The 17,811-nt window shown below is 35.7% G+C and overlaps 1 protein-coding gene across 2 annotated transcripts; it reads right to left on the bottom strand.

The window, feature by feature from the left end:
* Positions 1-7,256: 7,256 nt before the first annotated feature.
* Positions 7,257-13,923, bottom strand: Kap-alpha3 (karyopherin alpha3). Of its 2 annotated transcripts, XM_073970559.1 has the most exons (5): positions 13,661-13,923; positions 13,075-13,315; positions 10,150-11,361; positions 7,628-7,804; positions 7,257-7,447 (listed from the first exon to the last, which is right to left on the bottom strand). In XM_073970559.1, the coding sequence occupies exons 2-5, from the start codon at positions 13,138-13,140 to the stop codon at positions 7,352-7,354; spliced, it is 1,551 nt and encodes a 516-aa protein (XP_073826660.1). In that variant the 5' UTR covers positions 13,141-13,315; positions 13,661-13,923; the 3' UTR covers positions 7,257-7,351. The 2 variants fall into 2 exon arrangements, with proteins under 2 accessions (XP_073826660.1, XP_073826649.1); XM_073970548.1 differs by lacking the exon at positions 13,661-13,923 and having other exon boundaries at positions 13,075-13,637.
* Between the last annotated feature and the right edge of the window lie 3,888 nt (positions 13,924-17,811).

The following is a 17,811-nucleotide window of genomic DNA, read 5'->3' as shown; positions in this document are numbered from 1 at the left end:
CATTATTATTGTACCATGCCATTTGACGTTTTAAGCCATGGATGCAGGGTGGCATTTTTCAGTGATTTTCATACCTGGCCTACCTCTACTATATTGTACCATGCATCTACCATTATTATTGTACCATGCCATTTGACGTTTTAAGCCATGGATGCAGGGTGGCATTTTTCAGTGATTTTCATACCTGGCCTACCTCTACTTTATTGTACCATGGTTATAGCTCTGTTCCTTTACGTGCAAGAATCTTCAATTTTTACCACTTTTTACTCGAAAAGCGTTCCTTTACTTCAGACACAATACAATTCATATGGGAGCTGTTTACAACTTTGACTACTTTTGCCGGTTTTACTATTTTCAAAAGTAAAGGAATAGACCATGTGTTTTATTTTGCATTGATGCCAAAACAAATTAAAGCGGGGTACATACGATCAGTTTTGACTGTCAGTTTTGCTCAAATAATCGGTTGCTTGCCGGTGTGGCCGTTCACTTTTGTCAGCCATCAGGCAACCACAAAATATTTTGTGGTTGCTGGACGGTTGGACAGTTATCGATAATTCCGAAAAATCGACAGTCAAAACTGATCGTGTGTACCCCGCTTAAAATCTTGGAAATTAATAGGTCTGTACGATAACCCTAAAGTTTGTACAAATTTGTAAAAACTTTTACAAAATGCTGTTCGATAACAAACTTGTAAATTAAAAGAGAGCGAATTTGGAGACAATAGTGAGAGAATTTTGGAGAGCTTGGAGAGTTTTGTTTACAAGTTTTTGTAAGAACTTGCAAGTTTGATCATCTGATTTAAAGTCGAATGTTTTGTGGCGGACTTCTTGGCAAAAACATAAACAAACGTTTGGTTATTAAAATATATAGAAATTAAAAAGGGAAAAATTATTAAATAAAATCAGGCAGAGATTTTTGCAATAAAGAAAGCAGTGGAGTTGGTCCAAGAACTTGGGAGCAGCCTCAAAGGACCGGTGACTATTTTTGTCTATAGTCAAGCGGCCCTTAAGTCGTGGACCATAAATTCAAAAGCTATCCTCGAATGCAAAAACGCTCTGCTTGAAGTACGTGATATCGTTGGACTTTGCTGGGTTCCAGGACACAGTGATGTAGAGGGAAACGAAGAGGCGGATGAACTAGCACGGGGTGGCTCTCAGTCGATTGACTTACCAGTTGAGTCATCTACCAGACCACCAAAGTGCTACTACATCCGAAAACTTCGCGGTTTCTTTCTTAAGAAGGCAGGGCAAAGATGGCAAACGGAACCTTGTTGTAAGGTATCCAAGGCAATCTGGCCCAGCTACTCCCAACATAGAACCAACTCTCTCTTCTCACTAAACAAGTTAGGGATAAAGACCACTGTAGGACTTATTACCGGTCATAACATGGTCAGGTCCCTAACTTCTAGATGGGACAACATTAGTGTAGACTACTGTAGGCTATGTCAAGATCCAGAAGAAACAGAGACGGTTGAACATCTACTATGTAGGTGCCCCTCGATATTCACGAGGAGACATCGATTCTTCGGTAGATGTGAGATAAATACTCTGACTTTCTTCTCCGGCATAGACCCCATCTACATATACCAATTTGCCAAAAATCTCACTTGACTTGCCAAACAAAACTAATCAATTTTAATTATTCTTCACATAGGGTGATAGAAATCGGGTCAGCTATGAACTACACCTTCAGCGGGCACACACCCACATCCACAGTACATCACTCCACTACATCAACATCTTCACCACAACCTCAGCAGCCACACACCCATATCCAGTATTCATCACATCCATCACACCAACCCATCTACATCAGCAAAACCAGTAATAGACCAACCACCGTATTTTTCACCTCAGAACAAACCAGTAAACACATAACGGTAGTTCCACCCGCTCTCATCAACGACCTTACAATTGCCGCAAGGAAAATTGCTTAATGTAAATATTGACTTAAACTATGCTTACATTTACGAAATCCACTCGACTTCATCTGTCAATTCCTTTGTGTATACGTCAAATGAAAACTCATCTGAAATTGATTGGATTTCATTTGACGTTTGAGCAATGGAATTGACAGTTGAAATCGAGTGGATTTCGTAAATGTAAACATGGTATTAGTCTTGGAAAGGCGTTTCATCAACCACCTGACAATAGACCTGTTCGATAACTTCCCAACTAAAAAGTACTTGTAAGTTCTTGCAAGTACTTGCAACTACTTCTCATTTCTCGTTTACTGAACAAGTTTGTTATCGAGCAGCATTTTGTAAAAGTTTGTACAAATTTGTTTGTACAAATCAATCAAAAAAAAAAAAAAAAAATTTTTGACTTTTTTAGAGATACGACTTCGACCATTTATGGTGACGATATGTATGTCAAACGCAGAAAATAGGTCTGTTCGATAACCCAAAAGTTTGTACAAATTTGTACAAACTTTTACAAAATGCTGTTCGTCAACAAACTTGTTCAGTAATGCTTGGTTTACATTTACGAAATCGACTCGATTTGAACTGTCAATTCCTTTGCGTATACGTCAAATAAAAACTCATCTGAAATCCGTTGGATTTCATTTGACATTTAAGCAATGGAATTGACAGTTGAAATCGAGTGGATTCCGTAAATGTAAACCTACTATAAGAGAGAAATGAGAAGTAGATGTAAATACTTTTTACTTGCAAAGTTAGGGGTAGTTTACACTATATGTAAATGTCATATGACATGAAATTTCCCATCGTTATATATTCGCTAATATGTACAATATTGGAAATTTCCCTTACGCGATTTACTCTGTGCATCCAAACCAGCAAAAATGTAAAAAGCTACGTTTCCACATTGCCTCCGTGGGTAGATATGGAATATTTTTATTTCGTGTCATATGACATTTACATACAATGTAAACTACCCCTTATCGAACAGACCTAATAGTACGGTTTCACTAGAGTTTTTTGCTGGGTTAACCCACTTCGCATGGTACAATAATACAGGTAGCATTATCATGCCAGCTGATGGTAACATAATGTGTCAACTGCATTGAATTGATGTCAAATTTTGACACCTTATGTTACCAACAATTGCCGATGCGGCTACCTGTGTATTTGTACCATGCCACTTCGAGAGGATTCATTTGACGTTTGCGCTATGGAATTGACATTTGAAATCCAAACCCACTGGGTTAATCCGGTTAAGTGTAACCGGGGTATAATATCAAAGAAAGAAGATTTCTTTCAACTATATTCAAAAATGTTTCCATTGTCGAAGGGTACACTAGCGCTGTTTTAACATGGCGACTTCGAGTTTATAGGCGAGGGGTATGAGGTAGTAAACCGCTGTACATGGTTTTCTGTGTTTGCGATGTCGTCACTTCCTATTATTCGTTTCAAGAAACTCGTTAGTGTGACAAAGGACTTTACGACAGAATAGGATAATTTTGCTCTATTCCAGAACCTGCAAGAGGCTACTATCTTTTACTACGATAACAATTTTTCCTTTATGTTATCGACAAAATAGTAAAAGTTAGTAGATTCTTGCAGTTTGGAACATACCATAACTAGGCGTTTACACCAGACAGTTTGTCTTCAAATACAACTCTGATTTACTAACACATACATACATTTGTCTTTTGTCTCCCAGCTGTCCATCATTTTTTCACAGACAGCCGGGTTAACAAATTTCTGACATTTTCGTAAAAAGAAGTGATGAAATGTGTTGATAACAAAAGAATATGAACAAAAACAAAATATGTGAACGGAAAACAAATTGAAATCGATGATTTTCATTCATAATTTTACAACTGTTTTTGCAGTTGTCTGGACGCCCACGTCACACAGGCAAGTGTTGGGATTTTGACAATTAATACATGAAGTCAACTGTCCTGTCATTTGTAAACGCAGGGTTAACATCATAAAACAACAGAATGTACTATAATGGTTTGTGTCTGGAATTATATATAGTAAAACAGGGTGTGTTCTACGTTTTAAAAATAATGGGTGAGTGTTACCGGATTTAATAAATAAACTGGATTTCAAATGTCAATTCCATTGCGTTAGTCCCGGGCCGCACTAAAGTAATTTCAAAGAAATTTTGACATGAAACTTTGAATTTTTTGAGAAAAACACATAATTTTAAGAAACTAGTGTACACGATTTCATGTGTTCTGCAATTTTGCTTTGTCGCAATATTCGTATGAAGCAAACAGATCGATTTATTTTACATTTTCTTTTACCTTCATGTCAAAATTTCATTGAAATTATTCGTCGCTTGCTTCCCCAAATGTCAAATTATAAAGGAATGCCGGAGCCTCTTTGCAAATCCGCCTGCGTTCTCCTTTTGTTGTTGTTGTTGTAGCAGCATATAATGCTGGGTTGGCAGCCGCTGGCCGAAACACTTATGGTTTCGGGTCAATCCGGTACGTAAGAACCCGCTGCCGTGGGATTGTTCTCCTTTAGGAGGCCTTTGGCATTCCTTTATAATTTGACATTTGTGAAGCAAGCGACGATTGATTCTGTTCCGGCCTTTACATGGCACAATAATACAGGTACAAAGGGGAAAACAGCTGATTATCACACTAGTTGTCAAAATGCATTATTGTGAATAAAATCCATGATGAAATTATAAGGTGGCGTAAAACGACCAGCTGATTGGTTTCAATCTGTCAATTTTTTTGTTATTGTGAATCATTTGTATGAAAACGTAAACAAACTTTGACATATTGAAGAATTTTCGGCCAAAATAGAGTTGTTGTTGTGCTACTTACGTGACCTTCCTTATAAATAGATCTTGATAAAATCACATACAAAAGGTAAACAAGCAATTCACAGTAAGGCGTTATTGTGAACAATTTTGACGTTTGGTATGATTTGATGTACACATACCTTTTCCACCATGATTGCGTTACATCAAATATATCCTCATAAAGGTCAACCAAGCAAAAATCTCTTTATTTGACGTATACGTAATAGATTGACGTTTGAAATCCAGTGGTTTTATTAAATCCGGTTATATGAAAACCACAAGGGGGAGACCATGTGATCTATGAGTATACCTAGTGGTTTTCTATGAGAATACCTAAAACATCTATGAGAAGACCTAGTGGTCTTGAGAGGAATTGTGGTTTTCTATGAGAAGATCTAGTGGTCTTCAATGAGAAGGCTCAGTGGTTTTCTACGAAAAGGCCTTATGATCTATGAGAAGTGGTTTTCTATGAGAACACCTTGTGGTCTTCTATAAAAATATAGTGGTCTTCTTTGAGAATACCTAATGGTCTTCGATGTGAAGACCTAGTGGCCTTGTATGAGAAGACCTTGTGGTCTTTTATGAGAGGATTTTGTGGTCTTTTATGAGAGGATTTTGTGGTTTTCTATTAGAAGACCTAGTGGCCTTCTATGAGAAGACCTAGGAGGCCTTCTATGAGAAGACCTAGGAGGCCTTCTATGAGAGGATTTTGTGGTTTTCTAAGAGAAGACCTAGTGATTATCTATAAAAAGATCAGTAGGCCTAACTTTTATACTAGTAATCTTCTATGAGATCTAGTGGTCTTCAATGAGAAAATCTTGTGGTCTTCTACAAAAAGACCTAGTGGTCTTACTCGAGAAGACCTTGAGGTCTTTTATGAAAAGACCTATTGGTCCATTTGGTTTTTTTTCGATAAGACCTTGTGGTCTTCCACGAGAACTTTTTGTCTTCTTTGAAAAGATCTTATGACCAGTGAGAAGACCTCTTCTTCTATAAAGTGTTAGTGGTCCTTGAGAACTGCTAATGGTGTTCTATGAGAAGGCCTTGATGATAAGACAAAGGTCTTTTATGGAAAAATGTAGAGGTCTTCTACAGGAAGAATTTGAGACCTTCTATGGGAATACCTTGAAGTCTTTTATGAGAACATCTTCAGGTATTTTATGGGAAGACCTTGAGGACTTTTATGGGAACACATTGTGGTATTTTTGGAAAGACTTTCGAGGTATTCTATGAGACTTTGAGGCCCTTTATGGGAAGACCTTAGGCCTTCTATCAGAAGACCTTGAGCTCAGATGTGAGAAGACTTTGTTCGAAGACCTTGGTGTCTTCTATGGGACGACATTGAAGCCTTTTACGGGAAGACCTTGAGAACTGCTAAGAGAAGCCTTTTGTGTAATTATTGAAACATGGTGTCCTCTTTGGGAAGAGAGAGTCTTCCATTAGAAGACTTTATGAAGAATCATATAACCAGTTATTGTTTTTTCATTGAAAAAAAGAGGTTTGTTATCAAAAAAATCTCTATCCACACATTCAAACAAAACGAAAGTGCAAAATGTTCGGCTAGTTGTAAATAATGTGCACAGTGCTACTGATGATTATTTTTTGTTTATGTTTTATTTTATAGCTTTTAAATTTGTATTTACGATTTAAAAGATTTTTCTTTTTCATTGTTGTGGTTTTTTAAAAACGTTCTAATATTTTTGAAATATGTTGGCGTTTTTAAATACTTTATTGTGTGGTTGATTAATGGGTATGTATGTGTGTGGTGAATGATCATGGATGATGATGCTTTGTTTCTAATGAGAATTTTGAAAAAGTTCACAACAAGCTGGTGCAAAAAAAGGAACAAACATGAAAAGAAGAAAAACTGAAGCTTCGATTTTTTACACAACAAACAAACAAAAGAAAATAAAAACAAGATCGCTTTACAAAATTGATGGTAGTTCTCTTACTACAAATATATTTTTAGTTTCAAAAAAATTATAATAAAATAAAAATTCTTTAAAGTAAATTTATGTTTAGTTTTTTCCTTATCTGAGGGTTTGGGGTTTTTCTATTTAAAAAGTAAAAAGTGTATAAAGATTTGGTAGAGGAACTGGGAGCCAAAGCAGGAAGACGGAATGGGGTGAGGGTTAGGAAATGGGGAAAATGAAAAAAGTTGGTAGGGATATTAAAGTATAAATTTCAAATTAATAGAAAGTCATCAAGGTAAAGAATATTCGTTTCCTTTTCTTTTTTTTTTCAAAAATTGTGTTTAAAACTCAGAAATTCAATAAATCTGTTTGGTTTTTTTGTTTTTGTATATATATAATTATATATAGATGATTTATGAAATATTTAAATTACAAATAATTAAATTATCATGGACTCAGTATTGTTTTTATGTTCGTTCTTGTTATTTGCAATGTTTTTTTTTTTTTTTTTTGTTAAATCCTTGTTTTTTATCATTTGATGCTGCTTTCCTTTTCTTGATTCTGTTTCTGTTTTTTTGTTTATGATTCTAAATTAAATAATATTATAATATAATAATTAAAAAATAAAGATTTATATTGTTTGCAATGTACAAGAAGACGACAACATATATCGCAAAATCATGGTCACATTGAAAAATAAGGGAAATTTTGTTAAAAATTAAATGTGTTCGGTAATCTGCCATCTGCATTTGGATCAAATTGATACTGTGCACCATCTGAGGCGGGCGCCATTGATGCCTGTTCGAGCTGAAATAACACAAGAACAATGGAATAAAATTGGAATTAATAAAAAAAAATAACAACAAAAAGGAGACAAAGAGGACAATAAATTGAGCAACCTCACGGCAGCGGGTACTTCTTTCGTACCGGGTTGACCCGAAACAAATAGAATGCTGCTACAACAACAACATTAAGAAGAAGACTTACCTCATCTGAGAAGTGTTGTTCAATAATTTCATACGCCAGTTTGTAGATTTCAACATTTTCATGATTTTGTAATTTTTCAATCTTTTCAAGACCATCGCATTCCTCAATTAAATTGGCTACATCTTGTACATGACTTTCGGCCATTTTGAGCATATTGTTAAGACCATCCAGAACGACCTGTAAGAGACATAAGAAAATATATAATGAAATAATTATTTAAAATGTCAAAAAGACCAAAGATTAAAGATTAAAAGTACTACTTATAAGGGTTTCACATAGAATATCATGGAACACCTATAGGTCTAATATGAAAAAAGATCTACTCCTAAAGGACCATAAGTGTTTCTCATAGAAGACCAATAAACATCATTGTAGTCCAAAATCCAACGGGTCTTTACATAGAAAGTCTTCTTAGAGGAAAGTAAAAAGGTAGAAGACCGTATTATCTAATCCTAAAATACCGTAAGGTCTTCCCACAGAAGGTCACAAAGTCATTTGGAGAAAGATTTCAAAGTCCTTTAAAGTAGGTAAGATATTTTCGTAGTGGGAAGACCAACCAAGGTATTCCTATGGAAAACAAAAAGATATTCACATGGAGACCAAAACATCTAATGGAAGACTCAAAGTACGAAAACTTGTAGTATACCTATAGATCATCTTTTATAAGACCCAAAGACTCGAAAAAAACAACATTTCGGCTTAAGATGAATGAAGCATTAAGCTCGGATCGGGACCAAATTTTTTCCACAGGTAGGTCTCGTTACCCTGATCACAAATATATATAACATTTATTGCGGCAGGCCATACTTCCCGAGATATTGGCCTCAGAAGTTCCGAAAACTCCATTGTTTAAATGTCGGCTACTTAGAAACAATTTTTAATTTAAAAGAAAATGTTGTTCCGGTTCCCTAGATTAACTCCTGTCCATAGGAGAAAGTCTTAAATCCCCGGCCGAAGGCCGGCTATATAGAAAAAATTATAATTTATCCGAGCTTAATGCTTCAACTCAACTTGCTCCAAAATTCCTCATAGAATACCATGAAGTTCTCTAATAGAATAAAGACCAAAGTGTCTTCTTATGGGGAAGAAACCGAAATTACGCGCAATCTGCCGCATTTTCGTACTTTGAAGGCACATATCTCGAGAAATATGGACTTACCCCAGATAAAAAAATATATTTTTGTGTTCAGGACAATAACTTGAATAACCTGAACCCTACTTAAGCGCAAAATTTTCATATAAATTGGAATATATCCCCTAGATGCCCAATCTTGGTCGAGGATTTACGACTTTCACCTTTCACAGGTGCCAAAGTTGACTACACGTATGAAATTTTCTTATAAATTATAAGCTTATCCCATTAGCCGTGCTTCAGACGGGGTATTAGGAAGCGATTTTTTGCAACTTTGAAGTCCTACATCTCGGGAAGTATGGAAATCCCATAGAAATAATATATATATTGTTGTATTCAGGACAATGAGAGTTATCTGTGATAAAAATTTCAGAAGGTTGCATGTATATCCAACTAATGGCGCAGATACGAACGCTCGAAAAAAAAAAAAAACAAAATTTGGCATAATTCCGAGTTTACCAACTAAGCTCGGATCGGGATGACTTTTTTTTCACAGATAGATCTCGCCACCCTGATCACAAATACTTACAACATTAGTTGCGGACGTCCATATGGGCCTTCAAAGTTGCGAAAATTCCCTTGTTTAATGAAAAATTTTAATTTAAAAGAAAATGTTGTTTCCGTTCCCTAAAATGGCTCCTGTTTTTCCTGGAGAAAGCCTTAAATCCCCGGCCGAAGGCCCGCTATTTAAGAAAAATTTCCATTTTTAATGTAAATTTTGTTCGAGAAGGGCGTAAACTCGACTTGTTCCCAAAATTTTTCATTTAATATCATGAAGTTCTCTTATAGAAGACTAAATGTTTTACTTATAGAAGACCACAAGTTCTACTGGCAAAAGAGCAAAAGGTGCTCTTAGTGAAGGCCATTAGTTTTTCCAAAATATCTTAAAAAACAAATGGAAATAGTCTTCTCATTGAATACTAAATGATCAAAAAGTCTTCACATATGAGAGAAAAAGGTCTTTAGACAGAAAATATTCTCTTTAACTATCAGAAGGTTATCTCAAAAAATACTTTTAGAACCCTTGGTAGGACATCTTGTTCAAGACCACCTATTCTGTAGTAGAGAAGAACACCAGATCTTTCTATTCTCTCTGATGACCAGTAGATTGTCTCGCACCAGACCTTAAGAAAATATTGTGCAAGGTGCAGGTTCTAATTAATAAAGTTTTTTTTTTTTTTTTTTTTTTAAGGAAGGCCAGAAACAATTCCCGCAGTTTTCCATGCCTTCTTTGTTGAACATCCCCAGATATTTCTATAAAATAGCATCATGCCTTTTAACTAAAGACCAGCTGTTGATCTTTGATTTTCTTAAGAGATCTCCAAAAGCTTATTTGATTTGATTAATTCTAAATAATATTAATACCCCATTCTTCCTTCACAATACTTACATTAATAACTTGGGTATCCTGACACGACAACAGATCACAGAATGGTGGTATAACGCCCTCTTTGATTAATGTAAACACTTGATCACGATTACCACTGATAGTCAAATTGCTTATGGCCCATGCGGCTTCTTTTTGTGTTTGGAATTCACCATGTCGTAGATTTTCAATGATTTTCGGTAGCAAACCACAATCGATTACAGCCTGCACCTGTGATTGATTACCAGCTGTAATATTTGACAAGAACCATACGGCTTCTTTGCGTATCTTCTCCTTTTGATGTGACAACAATGCTGGGAAATATGATAGAGCATCATAATTGAGAACCACTTGTGTCTGTTCATCGGAACCGGTAACAATATTACCAACAGCACGCAAAGCTGCTGTTTGTACTTTCACCTCAGCGTGTCCCAAGAGTGGTATCAATTTTGGTACCACACCACTTTCAATAACCATTTGAATTTGATCGTTGCCACCATCGGTTAAATAGCTGATGGCCCAAACGGTATCCACCAATATATTGGTGTCTGTGTGATGAATCAAAATATTTAAAGCAGGCAATATTTCGAGAATAGTTTTGGCTGGTGGTGGGGGATCTTTGTTACGGCATAAATTCACAATAACCCAGGTGACGTTGCGCAAAAACGATATTGGTATATCGGGTTTAATGAACGACAACAGAGGCTGGACAACGCCATGCTTTATAACAAAGTCACGCAATGCTGGACCATCACCGATAATATTACCCAAAGCCCAGACGGCTTGTTCGCATACATTAGGAGCAGGTGAAGACAACAATTGCAAGAATAGAGGGACAGCACCGGCATTTACAACTTCATTTGTTTGTTCTGATGTACCGGAGGCGATGTTTGTCAGTGCCCAGGCAGCTTCAAATTGCAACATAGTGTGATTATGTTGTTTCAAACAATCGACCAATATGGGTAGAATGTCACTCTTAATTAAATCATTGATTGGTGGATTTTTATCAGACGATAACAGTTTGCGTGCAGCTTGCACAGCGGCCAATTGCTGTTCAGGCTTTGATGAATCAGCAGCAGCTTCAGCTAATTTTTTCAAATTGATTTGATTTGGCAACTGATCATCTTCGTCTGTGTTTGAGTCCATATTGGGGACATTACGACGCTTGAGTATGGTTTCTTCACGTTTGTTTTTACGCAATTCAACTGTAACTTCATTGCGTCGTCGTCGCATTTCCTATGGGAAATAAAATAGATTTATAATAAATGAAAAATAATTAGAGGGGGAAGAAAACTTTAGCTATTGGAAAATCACATACATTAATGTCTGACAAAAAAATCAATTGGTACCAATGAAATAATAGCTATAACCTAATTGAGTACATTTTAACAGGTTAGTGGATTAATATCTCAACTTTGTGACAGAGAGTTCACTACCTTCAATGACAATAAAACTCTGCTAAAAAGCAATAATGGTCTGGTCGGGAGTTTTGTAGTAATTCGAACGAATTAGAATTCGAATCGTGAGGAACAGGCCATTACATTATTTCTTTAATATTTATTGCAATTTTCCTTTCTGAACTTCAAATACTCAGTTCATAATAATCGCTGCATCACTGTTGCAAAGTGATGCAGCGATATTACTTCACAACATTCGGTATATTTTCTGATGTCTCTCACCAAGAGAGCTTCCGTCATAAATTGAATTTTCTAACAGCTGGCGGAAAAATCGGAAATTGTTTACCACAGGTAGATCTTCTCGTCCTAAGGGCTGAAGTCCATACTTCCCGAGATATGGGCCTCTGAAATTACAAAAATTTCCTTGTTTACTTGGAAAAAAATTTACAATTTAAAAGAAAATTCTGTTCTTGATCTGCTCCTGTCCATAGGAGAAAATGTTAAATCCCCGGGCGAAGGCCGGCAATCTAGAGATACATTGCATTGTATATGATAGTGTATCCCGTAAGCTGTACAATGCTACCCATATTGTCATCCGTTCAAAAATTACGAAGTTATAAACAAGGGAATTTCCGAAACTTCAAATGCCCATATCTCGGGAAGTATGGATTAAAAATTAGGACGAGAAGATCTACGTGTGCTAAAAATTTCAGGTTTTTCCAACAGCTGTTAGAATAATCAATTTGTTCCAAATTCTGGGAAATTTATCCATTAAAATTAATTTAGTTGGTAACCCTATTCAATAATTAATGATCTACACAGGGTTGTATTGTGATAATTTGCAAAGAATTTATAAACAAAAGAAAAAAATGGAAAAATGTACTCTCTCTCTCGCTCTCCACACCATGTTCATTAACCTGTGCATGTGTGTGGTGTTTTTGGTGTGCAATAAGAGAAACAAACAGTAAATAAAGGTGCAAAGAATAAAAACGAAAAAATCACCGTAATTGAAGCAGCAACCACGAGGAATGATGGCAATGAACACATTAAGAAAACGAACGAAAAACGCCGATGACAGTTTTTTTTTTGTGTGAATATTGCAATAGGGATACATATACAAAAAATTTCATAACAAATTTCAATCATTTAGAATTAAATGACAAAGAGAAAAATCAATAAAATGTTTTTTTTTTTTTGTTATTTAAATATCTGAAAATAGTACATATAGACAAGACAGAGGACAGGAAATGGAGGTTAAGCTAATCATGTTCGTTTCTTTTGTATTTTGCCAATTCTCCCTCCTCTTTTGCTGGCTGTGGCCGACAAACGATGATGATGGGCACCTTACACATTCACACGCACCACCACACCACCATCATCAGGCTAGACGACGAACAACGACTGACTACATGATTACAACAAAAACATGTGCCTTTCTCAAGGAAATTTACACAAAAATGTGTTATTTTTAAAAAAGTCTTACTTTTTTACAAGTAATATGGGTGTGGTTATTCCAATAGCATTTGATTTTTGAAGGAAAAACAATACTTACATCTTGATCTTTGCCTTTGTTTTTGAAATTTTGCAAGCGATTCACATTTGGTTCCAGAGACGTCATTTTTTCAATTTTTCTTTTGTTGTTGTGTGTGTGTTATAAAGTTGCAATATATTCTCTACTGACTTCAACTGCTCGAAATTTCCGCCTTTAAAGGATTATCAATATTTTCCGTTTCTTAATTTCTTCTTAAATAAAATTTTTATATTTTTCTTTTCAGGTCTAGTATCAAAAATCACTGATTAAGTGGAAAGACGAACGAATCGCGGCCGACGTTTGATGACGAGCGAACGGATGAACCAACCAAACGAATTAAATGGCGAAAGAGAATAATAGAAGAGCAACGAATTTCAAGTGTATCGCCGCCGCCACAAAAGAAGACACACACAACAAACACAAAGTCAGTTGAAGTAACAGCAGACGGCGTTGAAAACGATTTTTCGGCAGGCATCACCAGCAAAATTTTCGATATTTGTTAAGTAAAAAAATAATGAAAAGAAAAAATATAAAACAAAAAATATTATTTTATATTTTTTATAAAGGAAAATGCTAAATTCCACAAACCAATTTTGTCACAACTTACATTTCTTGTTTCTCTCGTTCTATAATCAAAAAGTTTCTCGAATAATTCTTTTCGTTTGTCAATCGTTCCTTCGCCTCGCAATAAAACTTTGAAAGCAATTTATGCTGCTATTTAGCAAAACAAAAATGTTCCGTATTCGCGTTACTTTTATTATTATTCTCAATAATTGTTTTTTACTACGCTCCGTTTTTCTTATTAAAATTAATGTTCTCGACGTTTTTCTTTGCTTTGATCCAACACGAAAATAATTTATTATCCGGGTCGGATATTTTTTGCAAATAACGGCGTCAGTAAAGGAATGTCTTGCCGGCATGACTTACGCAGTTTGAAATGTATCACATTGTGCGTAACGTATGACGTTTTATAATATGTTTACATCAAAAATTCTTAAAACAAGCTGCGATTTGGTCGTTTAATCAGTACAAGTGTACATTATAATTGCCGTTGGAGTACACCTTTTCCTATGAATTTTACAAGAGAGCGCGCAGCTAGGATGCACTCCATTTTGCTTCCACAGCACACAGCTAGGATGCACTCCATTTTCGATCCAAACCACAGCTTTCGATGTAGTCGTTTGGATTGAATTTAAAGGCACTCTTCGGATTGCGTTTTTAATCAGTCTAAAGATGCAATAAAAATGCGAGCCATTGCGAAATATCCCAAAATAAATAAAAATCATTTATTATTTGTGTAAAACAAGAACACAAAGAACTTTATTATATAAACATAAATTAAAAAAAAAGTTTCCATTAAATTCAATCACATTTGAGCTTACTTCCTCCGTTCTCAATTTAATCCAAGCGCATCTGATTTTGCTTCATCATCCAAAAGGTTTTTTATGTTGCCTTCCCATCACTAGTTCAGCTTTCGACAAGGACTCCAACTCCGCTCCATTAAAAATTTCCGTCTCGTGAATTACCGCAAGAATGTTCGCAACTTAAGTTTTTATTTCTTTATTTTATAACAAATGGTCTGTTCCTTTACTTTAAAAAATGGTAACAGTGGCAGAAAATGGTAAAAGTGGTAAACTGCTATCATATAAATTGTATGCTATTAATAGTAAGGGAACACTTTACAGATTAAAAATGGTAAGAAATGGTAACCTCAGGCACGTAAAGGAACAGAGCTATTTTCTCCGAAATGTATACACACTCTTGTTTGTCTTTTGATGAAATGTGTAGGGATCAACCAACTGTTTTTTTCTGTAGGGATCTCTACAGCAACTGCTTATAAAATGTATCTAATGGCCCCGGCACATACGGTCCGTTGTGCGTTGCGTCACGCGTTGAAAACAACAACCACATGAAAAATGTGTAAGTGATGCCAAGTTTGTCCTTGAGTTCTTCATGTGGTTGTTGCAACGCAACGCCGTATGTGCCGCGGCCTTAACGGAGTGCATTTTTCATAACTCTGTTGGACTATATCGAAAGATGTTGTGAAATCATAACTCCAATTGCACAACTTCCAAAATTTTTTGCTGGGATAATAAGGTGTAACGCCAAAAATAGCTGATCTTCATACCAGTTGTCAAAATGCGTTATTGTGAATAACATCACATACAAAATGTAAACAAGCAATTCACAGTAATGCATTAATGTGAGCAAATTTGGCGTTTGACATGATTTGATGTAACCATGGTATAAATAGAAAGGTATAACAGAGCTCACATCTGATTTCAATTTTTTTTCTGAGTGTGTCCGACTTCTGTCAATGTGAAGTTTTTATTTTGTGTGTGTATGTGTTTGTTTTGAAAAATATTAAAAATGTTTTCAAAATAGATTCAAAATAAATTGCCGTTGTAGAATATATTTATCAAACTTAAGGCCTGCGTACATAAGCTGCTCTGCCTGATTGCCTTGCTTTTCTGCTTCATTTTTGACATAATAAAAATAAAAGAATAAAGAAGGCCGAGGAAATTTCGAACTGGGTTGCCCTTTTCTTTTTTATTCTTTTATCAGAAGTAAGCAAGGTAAGCAGGCAAGGCAGCTTATGTACGCAGGCCTTTAATTTGAAAATAAGTTTTTGACCGTGTTTCGATGTATTTGTGAAATCAAACATTTATGTTTCATTCATTTTCGCGCTGTTTTAACGAATTGGATAAAATGACAAAAAATATCAAACAAAGGCAACCTGTTGCATATGCCAGTATAACAATTCTGACAGGAAGCGGGCATGCGTGTAGGGTTGAATTTCTATCGTGTTTTCGAACCTGTTCTACCTTCCTTATTGTACCATGGATGTAACACCTTCTTATTCCACCATGGTTTTGACTGTCGATTTTTCTAAAGTGAGGTACACACGAGCTCTGTTCCTTTACGTTCAAGAATCTTCAAGTTTTACCACTTTTTACTCGAAAAGCGTTCCTTTACTTCAGGCACAGTACAATTGATATGGGAGCAGTTTACAACTTTTGCTACTTTTGCCGGTTTTACCATTTTCTGAAGTAAAGGAACAGACCAACGATCAGTTTTGACTGTCAGTTTTGCTCAACAGTTTGACATTTATCGATATTTATGTCAAAATATCGATTAATGTCAAAATGTCCGGCAACGACAAAACAGTTTGTGGTTGGCTGATGACGGGCAAAAATTAACGGCTACACTGACAAGAAACCGATTATTTGAGCAAAACTGGGACTGGATTCTTGTTCTATGAAAATTTGAAATGAAAAATTATTTCCTTTATGATTTTTTTCATTTGATATTTTTTTTCCTTTATAAAAGTTTTCATTCCACATTTTCATAGAAACAGAATTGAGCCCCTGATCGTGTGCAGCCCGCTATAAGGTCTATTTGAGAACCCAACATATAATTGTTACCAGTTCGTCTTCGGACGGCTAACCGTGAAGACGTAAATTTCAGTGTGGAGACTAACCCTGCGTTTGCGCATGACAGGACAGGTGAGTACATGTATTGATTGTCAAAAATCATGGTGGTTACTTTCCCAGCAAGAATTGACCAGCAAGAACTTTCTCAGAGAGTAAGAAGTTTTTATTCTCTTTTGCTAGAAAATTGTAAAAAGTAAACAGACAACTTCCCAGCAGAAACCAGCAAGCAATCAGCTGGCTTGCCCAAACAGAACAATTTGTCCGCCAATAAAGGAAGCAAACACGTTGTATTTTATTAAAAATAAAAAAGAAAATGTCCCAAAAAAGGATTTTCCCACTTTTCAACTTTGTTCTCCAAAAAAGCAATACAATTGCGCTTTCTATTTCCACAATAAAAATGTTTTTATACCCTCCACCATAGGATGGGGGTATATTAAGTTTGTCACTACGTTTGTAACTACTCGAAATAATCATTGTAGACCCCACAAAGTATATATATTCTTGATTAGCGTGCAATTCTACATCGATATAGCCGTGTCCGTCCGTCTGTCCGTCTGTGGAAATCACTCTAGCGTCCGAACAGATTGACGTAGGTTGATGAAATTTTGGGAAAATATGTTATATTTACGTAGGACTTTTGGTATTGAAAGCGGGCTATGTAGGTCCACGCTTTCGTATAGCCCCCATACAAAATGACGCGTCGCCGTTTTAAGGAATTTTTAAGATATTTGACCCATTTTACCACCGAATTGGTTGTAATTTGGTACTTTGTGTCTCCAGAGGCCAAAAAATATTCCTACCAAATTTGGGTTATATAGGTCCACGTTTTGGTATAGCCCCCATATAAGGCCCCATATAAAGTACGCGTCATTTTAATATATTTTTAATGTATTAGACCCATTTGACCACAGAATTGGATGTAATTTGGTATTTTGTGTCTTTAGAGGCCAGAAAACATTCCTACCAAAGTTGGGTTATATAGGTCCACGTTTTGGTATAGCCCCCATATAAGGCCCCTTATAAAGTACGCGTCATTTTAATATATTTTGAATGTATTAAGCTGGAAACACATACAACGTTTGGGTAAAGTTTTGTGTCGTTTTGGCCGTTTTTACACTGTTGGGCATGATGCCGAAAAATTCAAATACATTTGAAATATATGCCGACAAACAGATAAACGCTGGACTTTGGTGTCGTCGTCGCCCTGTTGTTGTTTTTTCTCGACGCCCAACGCAAAACTTTAATCAAACGTTGCATCTGTTTTCAGCTTTAGACCCATTTTACCAAAGAATCGGTTGTAACTTTGTATTTTGTGTTTCCAGAG

This window comes from Musca autumnalis, unplaced genomic scaffold (assembly GCF_047663935.1).
Source record: "Musca autumnalis isolate F117 unplaced genomic scaffold, ASM4766393v1 scaffold_1, whole genome shotgun sequence".
Lineage (NCBI taxonomy): Eukaryota > Metazoa > Arthropoda > Insecta > Diptera > Muscidae > Musca > Musca autumnalis.
This window is presented reverse-complemented; position numbering and strand designations above follow the sequence as displayed.

Bases quoted from the DNA above. Each gene is read 5' to 3' on its own strand.
- Kap-alpha3 (XM_073970559.1), bottom strand. From the start codon at position 13,140: ATGACGTCTCTGGAACCAAATGTGAATCGCTTGCAAAATTTCAAAAAC. The intron at 11,362-13,074 runs GTAAGTATTGTT...TATTTCCCATAG, and splicing joins ACAAAGGCAAAGATCAAGAT to GAAATGCGACGACGACGCAA. The intron at 7,805-10,149 runs GTAAGTATTGTG...TGTCTCTTACAG, and splicing joins AGGATACCCAAGTTATTAAT to GTCGTTCTGGATGGTCTTAA.